The sequence below is a fragment of the Danio rerio genome, chromosome 4, assembly GCF_049306965.1.
Source record: "Danio rerio strain Tuebingen ecotype United States chromosome 4, GRCz12tu, whole genome shotgun sequence".
Classification (NCBI taxonomy): domain Eukaryota; kingdom Metazoa; phylum Chordata; class Actinopteri; order Cypriniformes; family Danionidae; genus Danio; species Danio rerio.
Window position 1 is genome coordinate 20010497 of NC_133179.1, and position 24780 is coordinate 20035276.

Sequence of the window (24780 nt, forward strand, 5' to 3'; positions counted from 1 at the left end):
TTAAATTCATGTCATCGACATTGTTATTATTATTATTATTAATAATAATAATAATAATAATAATAATATCAAAATACCTCATTGTACAGTATGAATAATTATTTAAAATATTACACGGTTAGTTATTTTGCAAGCATTAATACATTAATATTTTTCCATGAACCATTAAAAAAACATTTAAGCAATTTTTCAGCATACTTATTTTCTTCTGCAATAAAACACATTATATAAATATCGTGTATAACTATTATGTAAATCGTGCACAACTGAATTATGTTACAAAAAAGTAAACCCAGTATTAAAGTCTGCATGAACTGGAAGTTGCTAAAAGGTTTTTTTTCACTGTGTTGATGTACTTCCAACTGATATCAAACATTCAGTAGGGGGCGGGGCTTCCTAAATATGTAATTAAGTAATGTGTATTTATATAGCCCACTTATCATGAGATGGGGGTCTCCCCCCTTCACAACCAGTGTGCAGCATCCACTTGTATGATGTGACTGCAGCCACAGGACAACGGCGCCAATGCGCTCCCCACACACCAGCTATACATGTTGTGGAGAGACAGTAATAGAGCCAATTTGGTAGATGGGGATGATTTGGAGGCCATGATGGAGAGAACTTAGCCAGAACATCGGTGTTATACCCCTACTCTTCACAAGAAGTGCCATGGGATTTTCAATTACCTCGGTTTAATTTGATCTGAAAAACCGTGCTCACTGACAGTATAGTGTCCCCTTCACTATATTGGGGCATTAGGACTCGCACAGACTTCCAACAGCAACCTAGTTTTCCCATGTAGCGTCCCATCAAGGTACTAACCAGGCTCAGCCCTGCTTAGCTTTAGTGAGTGGCTGCAGGGTGACATGGCTGTGGCATTCCTTTTGTGTATCATTCTCTCAAAGCATACTCTTGATTGAAGATATTGGTATATAATTGTACAAAATACTTTTGTTTCAGTGGATTAACTAAGCACAGATTAATGATTCAACACTGTTAACTAGAAAAACAAACATTGTAAATGTAGATTTCACCCAAACTTTTTTTGCGTAACTATAATATAGGTTTGTGTTAAATATTCAGCATATAGCATCTATACACAAAGACATGAACAAATACATTCATATTTTATGATTACCAGCCAGTTTATTTAGCATTCTGGAATGCAACGTCCCACTGCAAGATATTATCATACTCTACAGAAAAAATATATATCTGTGACACATTGTGTCATATTCGAAACCATCATGACGTGACTCATAACTCCTGCCTTTTATAACCTGGATACGATTCTATCTACAAGTGTGTCCTATAGGAGCCGTTTGAAGGCCACTCTGCGTGATGAATCACTAAGAAGTATGTATGTGTACGTGTTTGTGCGATAACTTACATCCTGCGGGACCTGAATGTAGGCAAACGCGTACTCTGTAGCCTGTGGAGGAAGTGTACGCGTGCTGAAGGCTGGAGGAAGAGCTGCGAGACGCGTGGAGGATAAAACCTCTCTCTGAAAGCACAAAATAGAGACACATCGTCACACTCTTGTGTTATAAAACAGACTTCGTACCTCTTTCATACACCGACTGCCTGTACAAGGTCCTCATTAAACGGAGGAGGTGTGAGTACAGCACGGCAGATAAAAGCTAAAGTCAAGGATAACGCTTCACTCCTCCACATGCCACACTCAAAGCCTGCAAACACAATACCAGAGAGATGATTCGCTCTCTGTCGGGTCGCAGTCGAGCGCTTGTGGTCATGTGTCTTTAGTGGAGAACATGTGAACGCAGCGGGCTAAAGAGGCTGGTTAGTATTGAGACAGTGCAAAATGATTGTTTCGGCTTTGAGAGTGAGAAATGCAGGCGGAGAGAGAGAGAGAGTGAAAAATGGGGAAAACAGACAGAAGACAGATGAAAGTACACAGAGAAAGGACTGGTTTGTTCTTTGCAGGGGGTTTTGCAGCAATACTTTAAAAGAGGAGAAGCTGGAAATGCACACATGGCGGATCTCACTGTTTGGACATCTAATGCTATAAAATTATGTCTTTGTTTTTCTATTAATGTGAGATTTATACCCAGTTTACACTGTTTAGAGATGTTGATGGAATCACAAGCAGATGAAGGACATGAAATGTGCATATGAACGTTTTTATGAATGAATCATGAATTATCAAAAACTTTGTATAACTATTCTTTCATTCTAAACGTACCAAAATAATAAGCAAAATATTTCTTAGAATAAAGATTAATAAAGCTAACAATTATAAATGGCTTTAATTACTAAAAAACACGTTAAAACAATAAAAATAATTAAAAAACAAAAAAATCTAAAAAAATAAGTTGATTAAAAATAATATAAATAGAGCTAAATAATATTGCAAAAAAATGTTATCATGTTTCATATCATTCGATATTGATAATTTTTAAATAATTTTTTAACAATCCATTAAGGAATATTATGATTTTTTTTGTTATTTATAGTCAAAACCAAAAGTATTTAAACAAAAAAATCTGCTCTCCTTATAATAAAATAAACATAAGTGTTAAAGAGACTCAAACTTATTAATTAAAAAATCAAAGTGTTTGCAACGGTAAAGGGAGCACAACATCTCTGATGTCTGAATGATACAGTAAACCTCAAACTCTGTAAACAATACAATAATGATCATCAAATCTAAGCTTTTAAATAAAGGAACCAACAATTATTATTCAAACACATACTCCAACATTACATATTGTGAAGTGGAATGAATACATTATTGGCCTTCCTTACAAGGAGTGTGCTCAGCAGCTGCATTTTAATAAAATTATAATCGCACCAAAACTTCTTACTGAACTTATTTTTTTTTATAGTTATTGACAATGATGTTCTGTCAATAAATACAGACAGGGCTTTACATAAACTTTTTTGATCACCAGCCACTGGGGCTAGTAGATTTCCAACATTACTAGCCACTTGCCATTTTAACTAGCCACAATTTTGTTGTTTGGAAAATATATTTGATATAAATAAATGTTACTTTGACATGCTAAAATGACTTGATTTAGATGTGGTGTTGTCCCAGATCAGCAGTTACTACACACAAATGGTTCGTTAATCTCATATTAAAGAAATGTTATTGTAAAGGATGATAATTAAACTATATTTACAAAAATAACTGTAAGCAAAAGAAAGCTGGTAAAAACATACCATGAGTGATAATGAAAGGATGATCACGTGCCTGAGAATAATTAAAACGAAAACAGTGACTGCTGCTGTTGCTTACAAATATATTTATTTTTCAATCTTGAGCTCTTAAAAGCAGCAGGACTGTGGGTACATGAGCATCGTTTTTTGTCTAGTCTTTCACAGAGAACCGATCGCAAGTGAACTGAATAAAAGTGCAAGTAAACGGGAGCACGCGCGCTTTAAACAGTCGCGCGCATCACATCACCTGAGTGCGCGAGTAATCATCCTCTCATACGGTATTCACCTGCTTTGTCTTGCGCGAACACAGTTATTGTTTTCAGTAGTGCTGTTTCCCTGAATACAGATACCGATTTTAATTAATCCAGCTCTAGATATAAATAAACTTCACATGAGAGATAATGTACAGAAATTATATAACAAATAATCATATAAATAAAGTTTATTTTTATTTTTATCTTGGCTAGAATAAAAGCAGTTTTACATTTAAAAAAAAAAAAAAAAAAAAAAAACATTTTTGGGACTTCCCTAATTACCCTAAACTGCCTAGTTAACCTGATTAACCTAGTTAAGCCTTTAAATGTCACTTTAAGCTGTATAGAAATGTCTTGAAAAATATCTAGTCAAATATAAAATATAAATATAAAATATTTATTTATACAAAAAAAATTTAGCTTAAGAGTTTTCATTTTGTATTGCTTATTGAAAAACTATGGCCAGCTTTCAAAATCTGCTACTTTGTTTACCGTTTGTTCCTAGATGGTCTTGTTATATGAAATCTAAATCGTTCCACATGCAGTACATCGATGAACAGGAAATGGGAAGAAAGGATTAAACAGACATCTTAATAGGGCATTTAAAGAAAAATCCATCCCTCATGTCAATGTGAGAAGGAAATAAACTTTGATATTACACCAATGCTCTTAAAGTGGGGGTTAAAACAGACAGAACAAAGCAAGGGAATAAAAGAGAGTCTTTAAAGAGAACAAAACAGCAAGTGCATAATCTAATAGCAAGCCCGTTGTGTGAGATGTACTCAATCACATGACCACCTGCATCTTTTCTCTTGTGCCGACCTGAAGCCTTCTGCCCCAGGCACAAAAACAGCAAAGCATGCCGGGTACTGAATCACTCAATCTGCTTTTGAAACATACTAACAGTATTTTCCTGGCAAAAAAAACACATTTATTTAGCAGATTTGGCTGTGATGTTATGGGAAGGAATAGTTTTCCACACATGTGGCACTTTGACTGATGGATTCAGAGCTGGCTTTTGAAAGCACATGCAGTATCTGAAACATTTCTGAACATTCATCAGTCAGCGGCTTTCTAAAGAGACACAGCACTACATGCAGATTATGCAAGCGGATACTCACGTTTCCATAGTCGATGTAGAACACGTGAACCTTTGCTGGAGATTCCACTTTCTCAACACGAGCTCTGTACCTATGAGAGAATAACAGAACAAAGGTTTTAGTTTCACTGCTGATTTGAGGAGAAAAGTTCATCCATAAGCACTGGATGTAGACACTTGGATGTAGAACTTCTGAAAATAATAAATTTGGCTTTCATAAAAAGCAAAACTTTGGTTCCCACCAATATTCTGTTCCCAAAAAATTAGATGAAACCACATTGGGCATTTTTTGGGCCGATCACCAGGTCTGAGTCTTTACCTTAGCTTTGCATAAATCATTGAATCGATTTAGACCATTAACATCTCAAATCAAAAAATGTCAAATGAAGAGTTCCAGATCATTTTACTTAAGTTTCTATTTTCTAGGTCGATATGAGTAGGAACTATACTCTCATTCTGGCGCAATAATCTTAAAACTGTGCTTCAGCTTGCGCAATGATATTATGCAGCACCCTTAGTTACCTAGCAAATTTGTTTTCTAGAAAATAGCAACCTATTTTCCATCAGCTTTTCATACACAAAGTAACTAAAAAAGTGTTAAGATTCAAATGGTTTATTATTGAAGCTTAAAAAATAAATAACAACAAATGAATGAGATGCTAATGGTCTAATGGTCAATGATTTATGCTAAGCTAAGCTAAACGGGATCAGCTAAAATGATTCGAAATTGGTCAAATATAACCGTTTAACTCTGGTTAAATGAGTCTATTTCCAAGATGTGTTCATTTAAGCAGCCTAATTTGATCAATTTAATAGAAAATCCCAACTTAAAACAGCAAAATACCGTTTTTCTGCCCCTTACTATACAGTACAGGATTTGTATGGGTCAGAGATGAAAGCTAATCTCGCATTCATAACCTCACGCTCCAAGCAGCCTCTCGTATTCATAAAGAGCAGTTCAAAGCTCTGCGTGACACCTCAAACACAAGAGAAGTAGTGAAAGCACAGTTTCCATTCTCATCTAATCAAACCGAGACATCCCGACCCACTCGAGACCCCCTGTCCACTACAGACCATCTACTTACGCTTAAACATCTCAATCAAACCAAAACCACCGGCTGATCCGGGGACCCCCACTCTCAAAAACATCTTTATGACTGATTTGGTCTGTTTAATGAGCTCTCGCTTCATAAAATGACTCCGTCTTGGTGCATTGTGGGAAAACACAACCCCAGGAGCTGATTGGCATATAGAGAAAGAGCCAACATGACAACATGCTCGGGAAACAAGAAGCCACTTCTCAGATGCACTGAACTATAAAGGGAAAAACTTGTAAACAATTAAAGGAGCGATTCTTAGGAATGTTGTCGGGAGGAGCTCGACTGACTTTTTAAAAGTGCGAGACGACATCAACAAAAACACCAGCAGATGCTTGAATAATGAGTCGTCCCACTGAGGATGCAGCCTGTTCAGAGTCTACAAGAGGACAATAGAAGCTTCCAGACTCCCTAAAGGACAAAGAACTCATTAGAGCAGTCCAAGGTCCAGCAATCTAGGCCAGATTACTGATTTTAAAATGTAAGCTAACCAAAAAATAGCCCTGACTAACAGATGGTTGACTATAAACCTGTTTCAGCAGTGAATATGAGGTTAAAGCAATCCATTTGAAGGCTGATAAAGGGGGCTTTTCTGCTTTTAAGCCTTATTTACTAGTCACCTTATTCGAAACCAATGCTGCCTCTGGAATCACTTACTAAAAGTGTCTTGTTAAGTTCAAATATCTTCAAACTCTCAAATCAAGAAGCTTTTTCTGGACAAGTAGAAATATTGCTTTGCTTTTAAAAAATCTGTCAAAATGAAGTGAGTTTTTTTCTTAAAGGTGCCATATACTGTATTGGTTTATTAAGTTAAATAGTTCTCTGATATCTACATAGCAGGTTTAAAGCTTCGGTAAGTTCGAAAGATCTCCAGAAACGGTTTTATAAGCTCATGTATTAATCCATAAAATACCAATAGAATCAGAAGGTCCATGATTGACCATATAAGGCTCGTGTCATGAATATTAATGAGCTCTGCTCTGAGGTGCCATGTCAAAGTAAACACAGCCCGGAATTTTCAACCTCTGAATGAACAGATGACATGAGCAGAGTGTTTGTTAAAACATATGCATCAAATTTCACAATAAACACGATAAATTAAAGGATGTACAGTAACTAAACATACCTTATGCCTCTTCAGAATGGAAATCAATAAATGTATAATCTGTAAATCTTGCAATGTTGGGGGGGGGGGGGGGGTGGGGGGGGGGGTCATGGCCCGTGAGTCTCATCAGTTTGTTTTGTCGTCTGATTGGCCCGTTGTCAACCGGGGGTTTTACACTTGTTGAACTTGCATGAGGACGAGGAAATAGAGGAATCTGAGGCTCACAGTATGCCCATATCCATTTACAAATCTTCTATTATTCTACTATGACTTGGTATACCCAGATTTCCATTATAGAGCACCTTTAAAACAAGCTCTATAATTTGCCATTGATTTATTTTTTAAATTTAAAAAAGGTATTTATTTGACAGCCCATTTGCATATTATTAAAAATATTTTTAAAAAAAATAATAATTTACTTACCTTAGTATTTTTTTCATGTTCTACATAGAAATGTGTGTGTTATAAATTAAATGTGAAAAAAAGAGCAGAGAGTGGACTTATAAAACACTACACAATCCATTCAAAATAATTTTTGACTACTTCTGGAAGTTGAATGTGGACGATTTACACCCTTTTTACACACATTACCGACTTCTGACCGGAAATGGGAGGACAAATGTACATATTTTTCCAAAGTAGTAGACATTGCATCTACCATTTTCATGAACAAATGACATTTTTTGAAAATACTACAATCTTTTTTACTAAAAGAAAAGTTTCTTAATGGTTCTGTCTGATAAAGAGTCAGTGTGCTCGAAACTTTACATGCTTTGTGTTAGCTTTTTAATTTCATAAATTGGTAATGTTGGAGCTGTGGTGCTGCTGCCTTGTAAATATTTTTGCACTTTTTGCTGTTTGGCTGAGTGCCCATTTAGAGTGATGTGTGTGCTTTGTGCATATTTTCCACCATGAACAATTGACATTAATGCATGCTTAAATTTCTGCAAATCGTTCTTTACATTGCTAAATGATTTAATGACAAATTGAAAAAAAAAAAAATAGTTGGGTTGATTCATATATTTTGCATCAGCTATTGACATGCACAATATTGTCATTATAACAGTTTTTTGTTCACCCAAAAATGAAAATTACCTCATCATTGATTCTCCCTTGTGGTTTTAAATGTTTATGAGTTTCTTTCTTCAGTTAAACACAAAAGAAAACATTTTGAAGAATGTTAGATGCTTGGACAACACATCGACTTCCATAGTAGGGGAAATAATACAACGGAGTTCAATGGGTCGCATCAACCAGCATTTTTCAAAATATCTTCTTTTGTGTTGAGCAGAAGAAACTCAAATAGGTCAAGGTTGAGTAAATGATGAAATAATTTTCATTTGTAATTATTATATAATGCCAATATGAATTATGTATAATAATAGCAGTCATCTAACACTCATTTGAAATCATCATTAAATATTAATGAAACGAAAATGAACCTTAATGCAATCTTAAGCTAATTTCAACAAAGATATTCTGATATCTAATCCCATTTAAAATAAATGTTTTTATGAGTGAATATTTTTCAATAACCAACATTTATTACTTTTCAGCTATCTAACATGAAGATAAGTCTAGCTTACATGAAGCATCCATTCACCTGCAGCCCACACTTGCCACATCAGCAAAACCAGACCAGAACATCCTGCATAGCAGCTCTGACAAATATTTCATTACACTTATTTATTAAAAGAAATTAATAAATGAAAAGCTCTCGGTTTATTCCAGGAAACTCAGCTTTTACTGCAGATGCCATTAGAAAACCTTTTTTTCCCCTCTTCATCCTCTTACCATTCTCCGTCAGCAAACTTTGCGATGCAGAACTCCCCTCTGCGTGGAGCAAAGGATCCTTCCACTGGAGGCTGGGCTGCAATCTCTCCTCGCATGCTCTCCATCAGGTTCTCCAGCTTAGTACCTGCAGGACAAAAACATTGGATATTTATTTCTTCATGCATTTATGTTTTAATGCTATATCAATAGCTATATACATGGCAACATATTCAATACATAATAAAAAAACAAAACTTTTTTTTAACCCTTGTGAATTGTTAAAAATTACTTCCCTTTTGTTATATTAGTGGTGCTTTTTGCCCCATTAACCCTATTTATAACAACATTTTTATAATGAGACATATATAGGCCATATAACTCCAGAAACTAAGCTTTTTTGCACTGCAACTGATGATTAACAGCAAAGATTACAAATTTGACATTACAACTCTCAAAACAGGGAAAAAAAAACACCAACAATAAACAAAACATAATATGGCATCATGACTTTGCAATCAAAAAATGTCATTATAATGGAAGACAATGGGGCAAAAACAGCCACTCGCATAACAAAAGAGTAGTAAATTTGATTAGAGTCTAGTGTTTATTTATTTTTTTAATTTCAAAGCATTTTTCCAAAATATGCGTCATATTTGTCATCAATAATCATTTCATTTGCTGAAATACAGAGAAAGTTGTGGGCAAATTAAGGCTCAAAATCACCTCAGAGTGGAAGAAAACATCTTCAAAAGCACAAAAGGGTTAATAAACAAGCATTGTACAAAAAAAAATAGAAAATAAAATATAAAAATATGATGTTAGGTCTTTCAGTTTGGGTCGGTGAAAAATAATTAAAAATTCTTCCAGGTGACACTTTCATAAACATTTCCTTTAAAATATTTTCTATTAATACATTCTATTAAAATCTGTTTCATAGTCAAAATATGTTTTTGCACAATTTATGAATTCTTTTCTCTTCGTCTTTCAATACATATGAGTGGGTAAGTCTAGAGAGGCCAATTGTACATCTTGTATGTCGAAATGCTAGTTATTTCTTTCATTTACTAATGGACCCACTTTATACAATTTGTCATTTGTACATTCATCTCATCTCATTTGCCATTTCTCAATATACAGATTCAAAGCAGATTTGACATCAATAGGTATGGGCTGATATAAGATTGTGACGGTAAGATAACCTTGGATAAAAATAAAACTGTTTCACTGTATAATGGTAATTGTTCTTTTTCAATGTCTGGGTAAAAAAACAAAACTTTTTCCTTCATTGAACACAATATATTTTATTTTAAGAAACATTTAAATTATTTTTTGATGTGGAGAGTCCTTTTGAGCCCTAAAAAAAATAAAATAAAATATAGCCAAAAAATAAGTAAAAAAAGAACCGCTACATATACTGTAGTTTAAACAGAAAATTTTGTCGGTTTTAAAACCTTGACTTTTCCAAACCTCAGTAAACCTTACCGCGTTATTGTCCCATGCCTAGACATCAAACTAAGAAATTTTACACTGTTACTTCCAACTTTATGGCTTCCTGAGCTGCTTTATCTACATGTTTATTTTCAAATAATCCCATACAGCTAATAATTCAACAAAACAAAGATCATATCAAAGCATTCTTTGTTTAAAGAGTAAAAAATATTGCATACACACACAATCATACATACAGTTGAAGACAAACTAATTTGTGTGTAATTATTTTGGATAATTAACAACTTGCCTAGCTAACCTAATAATAATAACAATAATAAACGTAAAAGAATTACCATTTTATTCATTTAATTTCCTTCAGCTTAGTCTCTCATTTATTAGAGGTCACCACAGTGGAATGAACCCCCAACTATTCCAGCATATGTTTTACATAGCATATGCCCGTCCAGCTGCAACCCAGTACTGGGAAACACCCATACACACTCACACATGCACTTATACACTACAGCCAATTTTGTTCATCCAATTCACCTATAGCGCATATCTTTGGACTGTGGGTGAAACCGGTGCACCCGGAGGAAACCTACGCCAGCATGAGAAGAACATGCAAACTCAACATAGAAATGCCAACTGGCCTAGCCAAACCAGCAAACTTCCTGCTGTGAGGTAACATTGCTAACCACTAAGCCAGCATGCTCCCATTAACATTTCACAGGATGGCTTATAATTTTACATTTAACTGCATGCAATGTCCACATAAACACTCAGGTAAGCTCCATAAACAACACATAAGTGACTTGATTTGAATCCACATTTCTGAGAGCCAGCATACTAAGAATGATTTATTCCACATCAGTCTGATTTAAAGAATTGATACATTTACCAGCAAGTGACCATCATTTCTCCAACAGAGAAGCCCTGACGGATTTGGAGTTGGAAGAGCATAATATTTCCCTTGTTTACCCAAACGGCAGCTACTAAATTACACTCATTTTGTTGACAACCCGCGTCAATTGAATTTTTGTCAGGCCCGGGGTCTGTTGCAAATATGGGAACGGTATTGGATTAAGACCCACAAATCCTTGCTGCTCCAGCGAACTAGACGCCGCTTAAGGGGAGGAACGCGTGACCCAAGCCAGCTCTCAAATCAACCGAAGGCCAGTAAGGTTTTAATATATCAAAACGACTCGAAAGGTCTTTCTAATGAGAATGTCCACCACAGATATTTACGTTTTTTTTTTTTTCTCTCTCCTCACCGTTCTCCAGCAGCTGTTCATTCCTCTCAACAACAGAGCAATCAGTGTAATCGCTGAGGTGTGGGGTTTGCTGGGGTACGGAAATGTGACAAAACGGTCTCACAGTCAAGCATGAATGTTGTCGGAGGAAGAAAAAAAAAAAAAAAGAGCAAGAGCTGTAATGTGCGACAAACACCAAACATCCCTCTAGGAAAGCTGTTAAAATAAGCTAACTAATGGGCCCCGTCTTAAGCGGCTCATTTTCACCCCCCTGCTTCGACGTCACTAGGCTTATTATGATAATTGTTCGCCAGCGTTGGAATATTTGCATGAATTAACTGAGAAAGCGGGATAAAGAGCAGAGCGAGAACGTAAATCTACAGTACGTCCAAGCAGCCTTAAGCCTACAAGCGGCTAATTAGCATGATGCCAACTCAAACAGCGTGCGAACGTATGTTTGTGTACGTGTGAGGGGTGCAGGGGGTATTTAATGGCGGATTTCCAAAAAGGGGTGTGGCTTACATGGCCTATTTAATTGGCTAACGCACCAGCGTGCTAAACGGTTAATTAGCACATATGGGAAGACTGCTTGTAAATGCTAACACACACACACACACACACACACACTTCTCAGCTGATCCTCACACGGTGGAGATATTAGCGGCGTTTTGAAGAGGCAGCAGTTTTTGAGAAGTTAAAGGGAGGGGATAGAGCGGTGTTTCTGTGGCTAGAGTAGCGTGTCAGATGACAGCTGAACGTGCAGCCTTGATTTATTAAAGTAATTTAAAAAAAGTTTTTGCATTTTCTTCCAAGGCAGCAGGGCAGTGAGAGTGTTTCCCCTAATTCGTTCATCCATGCCCCACTTCCAGCACTGCGAGAGCTCTCTAAATAATAAATAAGGAGAGGAGGGGTGTCCTCCGTACGGGTTATAAAGGTTTAATGGAGGCGGCACATTTAACCCAATTAATCCAAGAGGCACTCAATTAGAACGCATGGACCGGGCAGAGAAAACGTCTTTATTATAGACAATGGAAGCTAATTAACATGAATGCACTGGGCTTATAATACATGTCAAAGAATACAAACCTCACTCCAAACTCTGTTGAAGAGATAATTCGCCTCCAAATGAACATTATTTAATTACGCTCATGTCGGTTTTAAAACCCCATGCTGTTATTTTTAAATCAAACTGTGAAGATGAATCGCTGAAAAAACCTCCGCTGTTGCTCTCAAATCAAATAGAGTTGCGGAAATCAGGTTTCACGCTTCGTCAGGTGACAAAACATGACAACTAATGATGTTTAATGTCACTAATGGAAGGCAGCAATTATGATTTGAAAGCTGCAGCAAGATTGTCAAGGAATAACTAATTAACTCTTCGACATTTGGGTGGAAAACGTTGGTAAAATGATTGAAGCTGTTCGGGAAGCATGATATAGAATAGGCACAAAATGAATTTCCAGAACATTTGTTTTCACTGCTCCTAGCTGATAGAAACCCATCCGAAACACCATGGAGTCAATGTAGGGCCACATGTACTTGTGAGTTTGCGATGCTGTTTTTAACGTTTTTGTGATTTTTACTTTCTTGCCCTGATTTGACAAGGGGGAAGAGTCAATGGGGAACTTGGGCGTTTACGGCAGGCCCGGACCTACTGGGCATTAAGACCACCCTGGTGATACCGTGTCCCCCAGGTGATGAAATGCCCAAGTTCCCTCGACTCCGCCTCCTTGTCAAATAAGGGTTTAATCATGGCCGACTACCAAGCAAATCAAAATGAGCATTATAGGCACTTGCCTGGGCTGCTTTTGTAAAGGCAATGCTATAAAATTGTTTGCAAATATATATTAGGTTTTTTTTTGCAAATATTTCAGTTTTTAAACTTTTTTTCTTTAGTTTTTTTTTTTGTAAGCAAAATGTATTTGTATTTCTCAAAAATGTATTTTCGCTTTGTGATTACTGTAGATTTGCAATAAAATGTTTTTTTTTTTGCTCAATACTTTATTTTTTGTTTTTATTTTGCAAGTATATATGGCCCTAGACCAGGTGTGGGCAAACTTTATCCTGGAGGGCCAGTGTCCTGCATAGTTTAGCTCCAACCCTATTCAAACAGACCTCCCTATAGAGTTCAAGTGATCTTGAAGACACTGATTAGTTTGTTCAGGTGTGTTTGACTAGTGTTGGAACAAAACTCTGCAGGGACACTGGCCCTCAAGGATCAAGTTTGCCTATCCCTGCCCTAGACTGACTTCATACAAATCCCTGGTGATACTCAAAAAACAAAACTCATCACCTCAATGAGCACTTGACTGCAACCTACAGGAATGAATGAATAAATAAGCCTGCGCTTTCACTTTTGTTTAATCCCTCTCTGTTCTAGCTTGCACTCTTCTAGATGCATCTGAAACTTTCCTTTAAGAGCTCTCGTGTTTATTTGCTTCTTTATGATGAAACTCTTGTATTGCTCATTTGTAAGTCGCTTTGGATAAAAAGCATCTGCTACATGAATAATGCAAATGTATTTGCCACACAAAACTCTTGGCTTCAAAAGAATAAAATAAAGCGCAAGAATCAAAAATATTCCTTTTGTGTTCCATTACAAATAAATAAATAAATAAATAAATACTTAAAAAATGAGACCAGGAAAGACCAGAGGGAAAATAAACAGCAGTATCTGACTCTTTAAATTCTCACAGAAAAACGTTTAGGATGATGAAAAGTTACAGTTTAAGACAAAATATTGTGCCACCATCAACTGTTCTTTATAATTAATAACTGAACAAATATATTCATTAGTTTATTATCACACTATTAACAAACAAATGACTAATGACTCAAATGACTAATTAGCTGCTTATTTATAGCAAGGTAGTAATTGGGTTTAGGTATTGGGTAGAATTACAGATGTAGAATAAGACTATACTTTATAAATACTATTAAACAATATCTCAACAAAAGGCAGGTAATAAGCCATTAGTTAATAGAGGGAATTGTTACTTAATTTATACCAAATGATACTGACACGATACCACTATTACATGCAATGTTTAGAGTTTACTATAAATGATAATTTTTTTTAATTAATGTGCCCTCATAATGTTCATTCAGAAATGAGCCCAAATTAATATTTTTATAATTGCATTAATTAATATTCCTCATCCTTATTTAATATAACCAGCATCATCAATAATAGAAAATAGCTACCATAAATTGCTATTTCGTTACCCATATTCCTCACAACATCAAAATACATTTGTAACAATTGAAGGCACAGTAAATTAATTGAAATATTTAAGGGTAATCCTCTCTTTAAAACCTAGTTGAACTAGGTATTGCAGTTCAAAACATCGGAGAGTCTTTTTTTTTTTTTTTTACATTGCTTTTCTTCTGATGATTGTTGCCAGATTGACAGCACCAACAGGAGCAAGCATGCCTGACGATCAAGCCTTACGCCCCATTCACATGTGGCGTCAGCACCAACGATTCCCATTAATTTTGAATGGGTGACGTCAAGCATTGATGAACTGAATTGTGGATCAGTTTGCGTTTACTTGCTTCATCAAATTTGCTTAATTGACACATCAAATTAACTTCACAAAAGATGCAAATTTGTGCCATAGGTGGGGCATTAGGTCTGCCTAGTAACTCTAGTTTTATTGCTAAATGGCTGACATAAGTTTTATTGAAAGTCTAGATGTGCTTTATGTGAAAAACAGCTCACATTCGTTTAGTGCCGTCCGAGTCCGCTAGATCCTTTCAGAAGTGCACCCAGAGTGAGTTCATCAACTCCTCCAGAAACTATACCTGGATGATAAAAGCTTTCAGTGGTGCTTCAGACTGAGCCAAGCCAAGTTTGATGAGACGTTGTAAGTTGTCAGCAGCAAGATTTCCTCTTGAGACACCAACAACAGACGCTACATAATAATCATGCCCATACTAGAGCAAGCTACTGATTGGTTGACACGGCACGAATGCTAGCTAAAGTTCAAATTTTCCAACTCAAACGATTTGCATGTTAAGCGTGTCAAACAGATGTCTATTCACGTCTTTGCATTGACTTAACATGTAAATCACTTGCACTTGTTACTCTATCCGCATCTGGTGTGAACACACCATTAAAAGCTTAGCTAATGCATATGTTTGTAATATTTATATAGTTTGCTAATTAAAAACCTCCTCAGGCAGATTTTTATAACTCTGAATCAGTGTCTCATTTCAGAAGCTTCTACGATCCTCATAGGTTGCATTTTCAGCCGTGCTCGCATACATTGTGTATTCCACCAAGTCCTAAAATATAATTGCGTAAACTGGCAGTGGGTGCTGTTACACAGTCAAAAACAAAACAGACTTTCCAGGAATGCACATTTTCAAAGTAGAATAACTGGCTTTAGCTTTATTTTATGTTCACTTAGCTTGTTTCTTAAATATCAGCAAACACATTATGATATTTTTACACTTTAGAAGAGTCAAAGCGTGCATTAAGCTCCTTTAAAGGTCCCATGAAATTAAAATAAAGCTTTTAAGATGTTAGTATCAGTATTATTCATTTTTAGGATATCTATAAGCTACTAAGTCCAAAACAGTTACAAAAAATGTGTATTTAGAGGACATAAAACTAATACAAACATGTAAAGCTTGTAGTTTGTCACTTCCACCCAAATGAATCAACAGTTTTATTCACGTCAACTAACACTACAGATTCTCATCACATCATAACCAATCAAATGCTCTCTAGTATCTGACATGCCCCATCCTTTTCTAGACGCTTCTGGTTTGATTTTCATTTGATGCACTTGAGCCACTCAGCAGTGATAAAAGAAAACACTATTGGTGGTTTTGAGTCTGTTTGTAGTGTTTCGGTTGAGATTATTTAAAATGTCGAATAAAAATATCTCAAAGCACTTCACGAGACCTTTAAATACAGTAGATACTCTAATAATACAGCAAAAAACATTCAAATTAACATTTAAATATAGCAAAACAAGTATATGGAACGGGATTTACTTCAGTGAATGTAATGTACCAACTAAAACCAATCCAACCACAGTACTTTTAATGTTAACCACCAACTTAATTAAACTATTCAGGGGACATTGTGGACTGAAAATGAATGGCTGCTAATGTGTTTTTGATGTAGATGAATGCTAACAAGACCTGCAGTGGTCCATATGGTGCGGGTTCAGGTGTTGGTTCCCTGTATGCTTCATTACGTCCTCCTTGGCTGATATACTGGAGGATATAATGAAGGATTCAGCTTTAATTACGGCAGGGTCAGGTTCTCCAGTGCCTACTGTAAATCTGCAGCACTCCCATGACTGTATGTGTGTGTGTGTGAGAATGAGAGAGATGGTTTTCATTACACAGTTAGCTAGCAGTCGGTGTGTAATGTTAATTATCATGAGCTGAATGTGAACGTCTGTGGATTTGGAATCACCTCGTGCCCTGATGAGGGACGATTGAGAGTTATAGAGGACACGAGCCTGACAGAGTCGACTGTGAGATGAAACGTTTTCTATTCAGATAACAGAGCGAGCAGGACGGTCAAGGACTCTTTGACAATGCAAATGTTTAATTATCAAACCATCATCTCACATCAGGGTCATCCTATTGAACTGAATTATTCCTTCTCATTAACAGGGTTGGCTCAACCCAAAATTAAAAAATGCAGTTAATTCGTTCTTATCTTTTTATAAACGTGTAAGAATTTTTAAAGAAATTCATTCATATTTGGAACACAAATACAACACAAATTTAGCTGATTATTTCAAGTTTCAGAAGAGATTTGATTGCTTTATGAGGGTGCTTTCACACCTATAGATTGATTCTTTTGTTCCGAAACAAGGATTAAAATTGTTACAATGTTGCATTTTGTTCTTGGTGTGGTTCACTTTCAAACTGCAAAGTTTCTAAACAAACCATAATATCGAAGGGTGTTTTCCGACCTGCCTTATTTAGTTCGGCTGAATCTCACTAGAGTTTATTTTCCCTCTTGGTGTGGTTCAATTAGGCAGGTGTAAATGTAGCAATCATACTCGACTGTGCACCAAAAGCAGTCCAAAAAAGCATACTGAGACATCCTTGAAGAGGTGGTCTCGATACCCTTTCAAACAAACCCTGGAGCGGTTCTTTTGTGGTGAGAACATCATCAGATCTAAAACAAACCCAACCGCAAGAAGAACTCCAACAGATAATAACAGATAAACCAAGACTGAAGTTTGGTCAATTTGGTCTGATTGTTTTGCCGCAGATCCAAGCACGATTGCTGGATTCACATATGCCAAACAAACCGCGCTAACTGGGGAAATGTGGCAGATTCTGAAACAAAAGTCTAGGTCTGAAAGCAACCTACGCGAGATTTTTCTCAATAATATTAAAAATAATAATAACTTCTCTCATACCATGTGTTTGCGTCTCACTTTGTACATTTCACATGTTTCGTTTATCACTTCAAATCCTTTTGTTGAAGGTATTCCTGCCATGATTCCACATTAAAGGGAGTGTATATGTTTCATTCAAATGCTATTTTGGGAGAATTAGGCTCTGCAATATGGTGCAAATCTCATGTAATATCTGTCATTCTATGTGCAATATGGGTAACATATGCATCTTTCTAGTCCAATATACATAAATGTTAATCTCAAAACACAAATTAAATTTCCAGTGCAAACATTTAGGTGCCATATGGATAACAGTTTCTCATGGCATATATGTTGAGTGTGTGAATCGTAATTTGGGTATCTTGTGTAATGTAATATTCTATTTTATAATGATATGTGAATTTAAATTGCATTTATTTACATAAGTATCTTACATCACATTTCTCTTTTTGATTTTTGATGCTCTGGTAGTGAACATCTGGTTATTACCGAGTCATGAACACTATGTAGGGTCACAATCGGAAGATCTTTTCTAACATACTAGTTATCTGAATCTAGTGTTACAATTATATCTAGTGATCTAGTTGATAATTATATATTAATAGAGATAATTAGATGATATTAATTTAGAATATTAGACAGTAATAATAACAGACACCTGTGAAATATGCAAAGGAGTTGGCCGCAAAGATTGTGATTGAGAAATGCTGCTTTATGGGAGGAAAATTTCATTTTAGCCTTTTATTCACTGACACACCGAACACAACAACAACGTTTACAACATTTATATTTGGTGATGGAATCCGAAACGTTGTAGCTTAATGCGATGAGAGTTTATGTTTGCTGGTCGATGTTTATTTGAGCGAGTAAGTCAAATTTAAATCAGTTCATCACAAAGCAATTATGTCTCTTCTGAAAAACCCCTTGATTCATTTAGATTTAAAAAAAAACTTATATGAAAGTTTTGAAGTGATGGTTTTATTGAACAACACAAATGAGTTGTCCTTGCCTACACTATATGCAACGAATGAGCTGTGTTTGTTTAGATGTTCTAATGATATGAAAAACTGACTTAAAACATGATTGTATTGAGCATTTCTTTGTTTGTTTTTGCAAGACTTGAAAGTTTAGGTTGGTTTACTGAGATTGCAGTGTAAAAGTAGTTAAATAATGAGCCAAATGTGACGCAGTTGTTGTTTAACATTGATTTTACAATTAAATTATACAAAATATTTATTATTTATTTATTAAACTTATAATAAGGGTCATCTTATTTTTAGGACAACATGTTAGTATGAATTAAGGTTGCCAAAAGTACCAGCATTTTTAAAAATGTCAATTTCCTGCTAACATTTAAGCGTGTTCTGACCCTTAATTGGCCATTGTGTTCACATGCTTAACAGATATGACTGTGATTGGCTATGAAAATCACTGATTTACCACTATTTACCGCTAAAAAACGATGACCTTCATGGCTAATCACTGTCATACAATTGCCAATCAGTGATTAAATGTTAGCAGCAATTGACATTTTTAAAATTCCAGTTCTGAATGATACCGAAACGGATATTTTTGACATTCTAAGTATGAATGGAATCACACTACCTCCACCATGTAGTCATTTAGTTAATTCCTTCCAATATTGATTTTTTAACTCTCCTCAAGTTACAATACTGCTATTTTGCGGTCTAAAATATGATTATAAACATGTCTTAAAAACTAATTACTTTTTTTAAATATATAAAACGGTTGTCAAAATGGCTAAAAGGGGCCATCCCTTTTCACCATTTTGACGACAGTTTTAATTAAATTTTGGAAGCAACATAATCTGTAGTCTGTAGCATAATAAAAAAAGACATGTATGTGGATGATTCATGCTTCATATATGACGCACTGTGTTGACACTGTAAGCTATAAACGATGAATGCTATTTCTACATTCGTGGCTGGTGAAAACACTATAAATAATCCAACACCTGCGTCTATTAGAATTGGAAAGATGCATCGACCATAATGGCATCCATGCCGTCCTCACGTTACCCATAATGCACCTCTCTGAGCATTTTACTCCATCCGAAAACAACATCTGGAGAAAGAGAGAGGGAGAAATCCACAGAGAACAAGGTCGATCCCTCAGAGACGCGGAGAGGATTGCAACAAATATCATGTTCATTGCTTCTGCGCAGCCTGTAATTAATTGTGTTTGCTAAGGCGAGCTTCACTGTTATTATGGCTCATAGCGAGGTTAGAGATTTGAAATAAATTCAACCCACGTTGCTGATGCTACATCATACTTGTTGACAAGAGGCATGCTATTATTTTTAATAAAAAAAATCAGACTTGCTGATAACTGAACACTGACATTTGTATATATGATAATGCCATAAATAAAGACTTAAAAGGCAGATGCAGGAATATAGAATGATACATAATATATATATATAATGCTTAGGGTGGTTTATAGGAACACTTCATAGACATAATGTGATTTACACAGTAAAAACTGCTAAATGTAAGACCTTGCCTTGCCCTAAACCAAATGAAAATTCTTGGATTCTCTGTATTTATTAGGTATGGGTTTGCATAAAACGTTCATAGTTGTTTTGTTCCATAAAAGATCAGATAACATTGCAAATTCATTTGTTGTGATCAAAAATAATCTCATCTATAGTTGAAACACTGGTATCATGTTGTCGAAAATTAAAATAAACATGAAAAAAAAAACACTTATATGCAAAAAGAGTTCTACACTGTAAGCAATTCCTTCATGTTGTCCCAACTCATATTGATTAAGTTAACTTAAGGTCCACGTGGACGTATTGGGGCACACTTTTTGCACATTTTAGTGTTTATGGCCAGATTGCATAAAAAAGAACACGAGTAATATTGACAAACTAAACATCCGTCTAAAGCTATAACCCTCAAGCAGCCATTGGGAAGCTTATAAGAGTAATAACAAGACACACAAGCTATCATTGCTGTTCATCAGGGTTTATATTAAAAGGTAAGAGTCCTCAGAACAACATCCCATCAAACACATTTTGTCCACCGACGTAATTGTTTTGAATTATGAATGGTCAATCATTTGTTTATCTTACCATTTCATCTGGGACACCTATTGTTTACATAGTTTACTATGTTACATATGGTCGAAAATGGCATCTTTGTAGTAAAAAGCAAGGTGATATCATAGCTTACAGTTTTACAAATTAAACGAGACAACATACTGAATGTAAAAGTTATAGTTACTAAAATCTAAACGTTTTTACAAATAATAAGTGTATTGAAAATTAGAATTAAGGATTTAACTAAATCATTAAGATGTCTTAAAAAACTTCAAAAAAGCTAATTTTAAATTAGTTTGACAAGCAAAAAAATTATATTTTTTATTTGAAATTTCAAAGAAATGTTATCAGCTATTTATAGAAAACATTTTTTTATGTCTGCATAATATCTTCTAGTATATCACATTGGCTATTTTGCTGTTTAAGGTGGCCACTTACAGTAGTATCGCCTTAAGAACCTCCTTAGCAACCAGTAATGCACCAAATCTCCTCAGCAACAACACAGAAAATCATCAATTCCTTGCTGAAATGTATTTAACTGTGCTGCTGTGGCTGTGGCTGTAGCTGAGAGCACAGCATATGCAAATGCAGAAGAGTGATTAGAGCTAATATCAACCCTACTGCAATATTATTCCACAAATCTATTCCTTGAGGGAAGGAGACTAAAAGAAATAAGACAATACTAATTTGGTTGTCTCCAAAATCAGCACATTAAACAGAAATTCAGCCATCGCTGGCATGCATAAATCATGGCATGTCGGTAAATTCAGCACAATCTGCACACAGTAATTCACATTTAAATATTTACTTATGAAGTAAAGGGAAGAAAATAGTATTATTACATTTTGCATGAATATAATTATCAGGACTGATAGACTAGCAGGACTGCCATTATTCTTATTTCACTTTCAATAATAAAAAAAAAAATCTAATTTAATTAAAATAAATTAGAAAATAATAGTAACTTCAAATCACAATCATTTAAAATAAAAGGACATCCCATTGTTATCACAACACTAAGAAAACTACATTGTAACAACAAATTAACCGCACTTAATGAAAAACGACACGTTTTTTCTACACGTCTACACGAAAACGTGACAAACCCAAAACATTTTGACTCCAACCAGGGTGAAGATTTTCCAAAACTCTGGGTACAGTGTGGTGGTGTGGAAACTACAACAAGAGTTTCGCTTTATGATATTTGCATATGAACCGTTGTCTTCTGATTGGCCAACATGGTTGGGTTTACGCCAAACGCTGAAGACACAATTTTCAAATTTCGCATGATCTTAGCTAGCGCATCGAATGTTCCGCATTGTTCAAACTCTGAAGTGTTCAAATATACTTGTATGCAATTTACTCACGAAAATACTTCACCATCGAAAATACAACAATCATTTGATGTGAACCTAGCATAAAAGTGTCATTATCGCCACCTGTTGGTTCGTGCATTACAGTGCATTTCATCATTTTCATGCCGACAGAGATGGAAATGGTTTATGAAAATACCCATTTATATGTAGACATGGCCTAAAAGCCTTTGCTCTGCACAGAAACAAGATGAACACATATACTGTACATAGATAGAGAAACAGACACTAAGCCATCTCAGACAGTGCTGTGGCATAGTCTAGTTTAGAGATGCTCGGCGGTGGTGCAGTAATCAGTGGATATGTGAAATTACAGTTCTTTGATTTCCCAGGCACTGCGAAGAGAGGGCAGAGCAGCATCTGCGGCTGTGGGTGAGACCCGGACTCTGTTTTGATTGCAAGTTACCAAATATACCCAGCATAATGCCTTGGAGGAGTGCAGAGCAAGTTTTTTGCTTTCTGCCCATTTAAGAGTGATTACGGTGAAGAGGCTTCATCAAAAGTCAATAGTTATTTAGTTTTTAAACTTAACAAAAAAGCTATTTGTTATGTGAAAAGAAATCCCGCTTTCAGCTCAAAACGTTATGTAAGTTTGCTTTAAAAGCATCTTGTGGACAAACAGAACTTAACTTAAAAACCAAACAAAACAAAAATACATATATTGTGACCTTATCAAAAATATATTGTGATGTCTAAAATAATATATCAACATGTTAACATTAATTTTCGCAGAATTCCTTTATGTTGTCCCAACACAAATTAAGGTAAATTGATAGTTTTTAAGTGAAAAATGTAAGTGAAATGAATATAAAAATAATTAAGTTGTACCAAAAAACCTTAAGAAATGTGTTATTTCAGCTCATTTTAAATACGTAGTTTGAACAAGCAGCAAAAGTAGTTTGATTGCAAATGAGATTTTTTATTTCAAATTTTAATGAAACTTGTTCAGAAGTTTATGTAAAATATTTTTGTGTGTATAATATTATATATTTCATATCACATTAACTATTTCGGTTTTAAATGGCCGCCTACAATAGTAACAGCTTAAGAACCTCCTTAGTAACTAAATAATGTAATAAATCTCCTCAACAACAGCAAAGAAAATTCTAAACAAATAAAACAAAAATAAAAAAAATATGAATAAAAATAAAATAAAAATATAAAACAAAATATAGGAAATACAATTAAAACTAAACAGTGTTACAGTAAATGCTATAACAATTTATAACCAATAACTAATAATTAACAATACATTTTGCTTTAAAGGAATAGCGCAACAGAAATAGGTATAAAATAAATATGTTACAAAATTATTAAATAAAAGGCAGTAGGTGTAAATTTAAAAATAAATAGTCTGCCTCACAGCAACGACTTTTAAAAAGTAATAAGAATTTAAATGATTATGTGGGAAATAGGGCTGCACGATATTGGAAAAATCTGATACTGCGGCATTTAATTTTTCTTAAAATATTAAGAAATATAAGTAAAATATTGTAAAATATTGTTTTCACCGTCAGAAGAAATACATGAACAAAGACATTTTCCTTAAAACAAGCTAAATGATCTGCCCGTGGGGTGAAATGATCTTGTTTTGCTTCGAAATGTAGATACTTAATCTATAAACAAGACACAAATTCTAAGTAATCAATTTTTTTGCTTTTTTTTCCATATAAATACAGTGAATAAATACAGTTCTGTAGCTCTTGCATGATTATAATTCAGATTCAACATTGCATATCTTTGCTATGGGACTATTGCAGATGAGCACATTGCAATATCGATGCTAAAACGATTTGTTGTGCAGCCCTAGTGGGAAACCATTAAACCGAAAATCAGCATTCCTCAAAGTACAAAATTTGCAATCTTCCTGAAACATTAACTCTTTGTTTGTTTGTTGTTTATTTGCTTGATTGATTTTAAATTGTTCTATCAATTAATATTACACATTCCTAAAAGGCTAGAAAATTAAGACTAATGCAACTTTTCCTGCAATACAAAAAAAAAAAAAAAAAAAAAAAACTCATTACAATTACTCTAAGAGAAATTAAAAGAACAACTGAAGTAAAAACTAAAAATTTCACTGCAACAGATCCCTTTTCAGACTAGTCAAATCAACAAACAATGCATTAAAGAAAAACAGCTACATAAGAAACCAGCAGGGGGAATCATCAAAATCGAACCTACAGGATGCCCCAAAGCCATAAACACAACATACACAATTGGCCAAAGCCTCTCTAAATCCAGAGTGGGGTTTATTCCTGACAAACAGGAGATGCTCAGCCTGCGCTCGAGTGCTAATCAAGAGTGCTTCACACTGCGGCTCGCACCTCCACGCCTACAGACTGCCTTCAGCGGCCAAATCAATACAAAGTACCAGCGTTCACCCCCCCTTAATTAAATCAATATCAAAGCATCGTTTCCAGTCACTCCACTCGTGAAGCGCAACTGACAAAGAAAAAAGAAGGATGGCTTTCCTGAAGATCAGCAGTGGTGTGCTCCAGTGGTGGATTTTCATGGGTACAAAGAGTGCAAATTAGTAATCTTGGTCAACTCAGTTATTTATTTATTTTTTTTTTACACAATCAAATAATCTGGTTTTAGTTTCAAAAAGTATTTTTTAGACATACAGATTCAATTTTAAAGGAGTTTAAATGATGAAGGATAAATATACACAGTTAAAGTCAGAATTATTAGCCACCCTTTGATTGTTTTCTTTTTTAAATATTTCCGAAATGTTTAACAGAGCAAGGAAATTTTCACAAAATGTCTGATAT

The 24780-nt window shown here is 35.0% G+C and overlaps 1 protein-coding gene across 2 annotated transcripts in view; it reads right to left on the minus strand.

The window, feature by feature from the left end:
- snd1 (staphylococcal nuclease and tudor domain containing 1) overlaps nt 1-24780 on the minus strand; it is a 297580-nt gene that overhangs the window by 20336 nt on the left and 252464 nt on the right. For both annotated transcript variants that reach the window (NM_182865.3, XM_073945610.1), the window contains exons 19-21: nt 8530-8653; nt 4556-4625; nt 1391-1504 (exon numbers count right to left, since the gene is read on the minus strand). In NM_182865.3, coding sequence (NP_878285.3) covers nt 1391-1504; nt 4556-4625; nt 8530-8653 — 308 coding nt within the window. The remainder of the gene's footprint in view (nt 1-1390; nt 1505-4555; nt 4626-8529; nt 8654-24780) is intronic.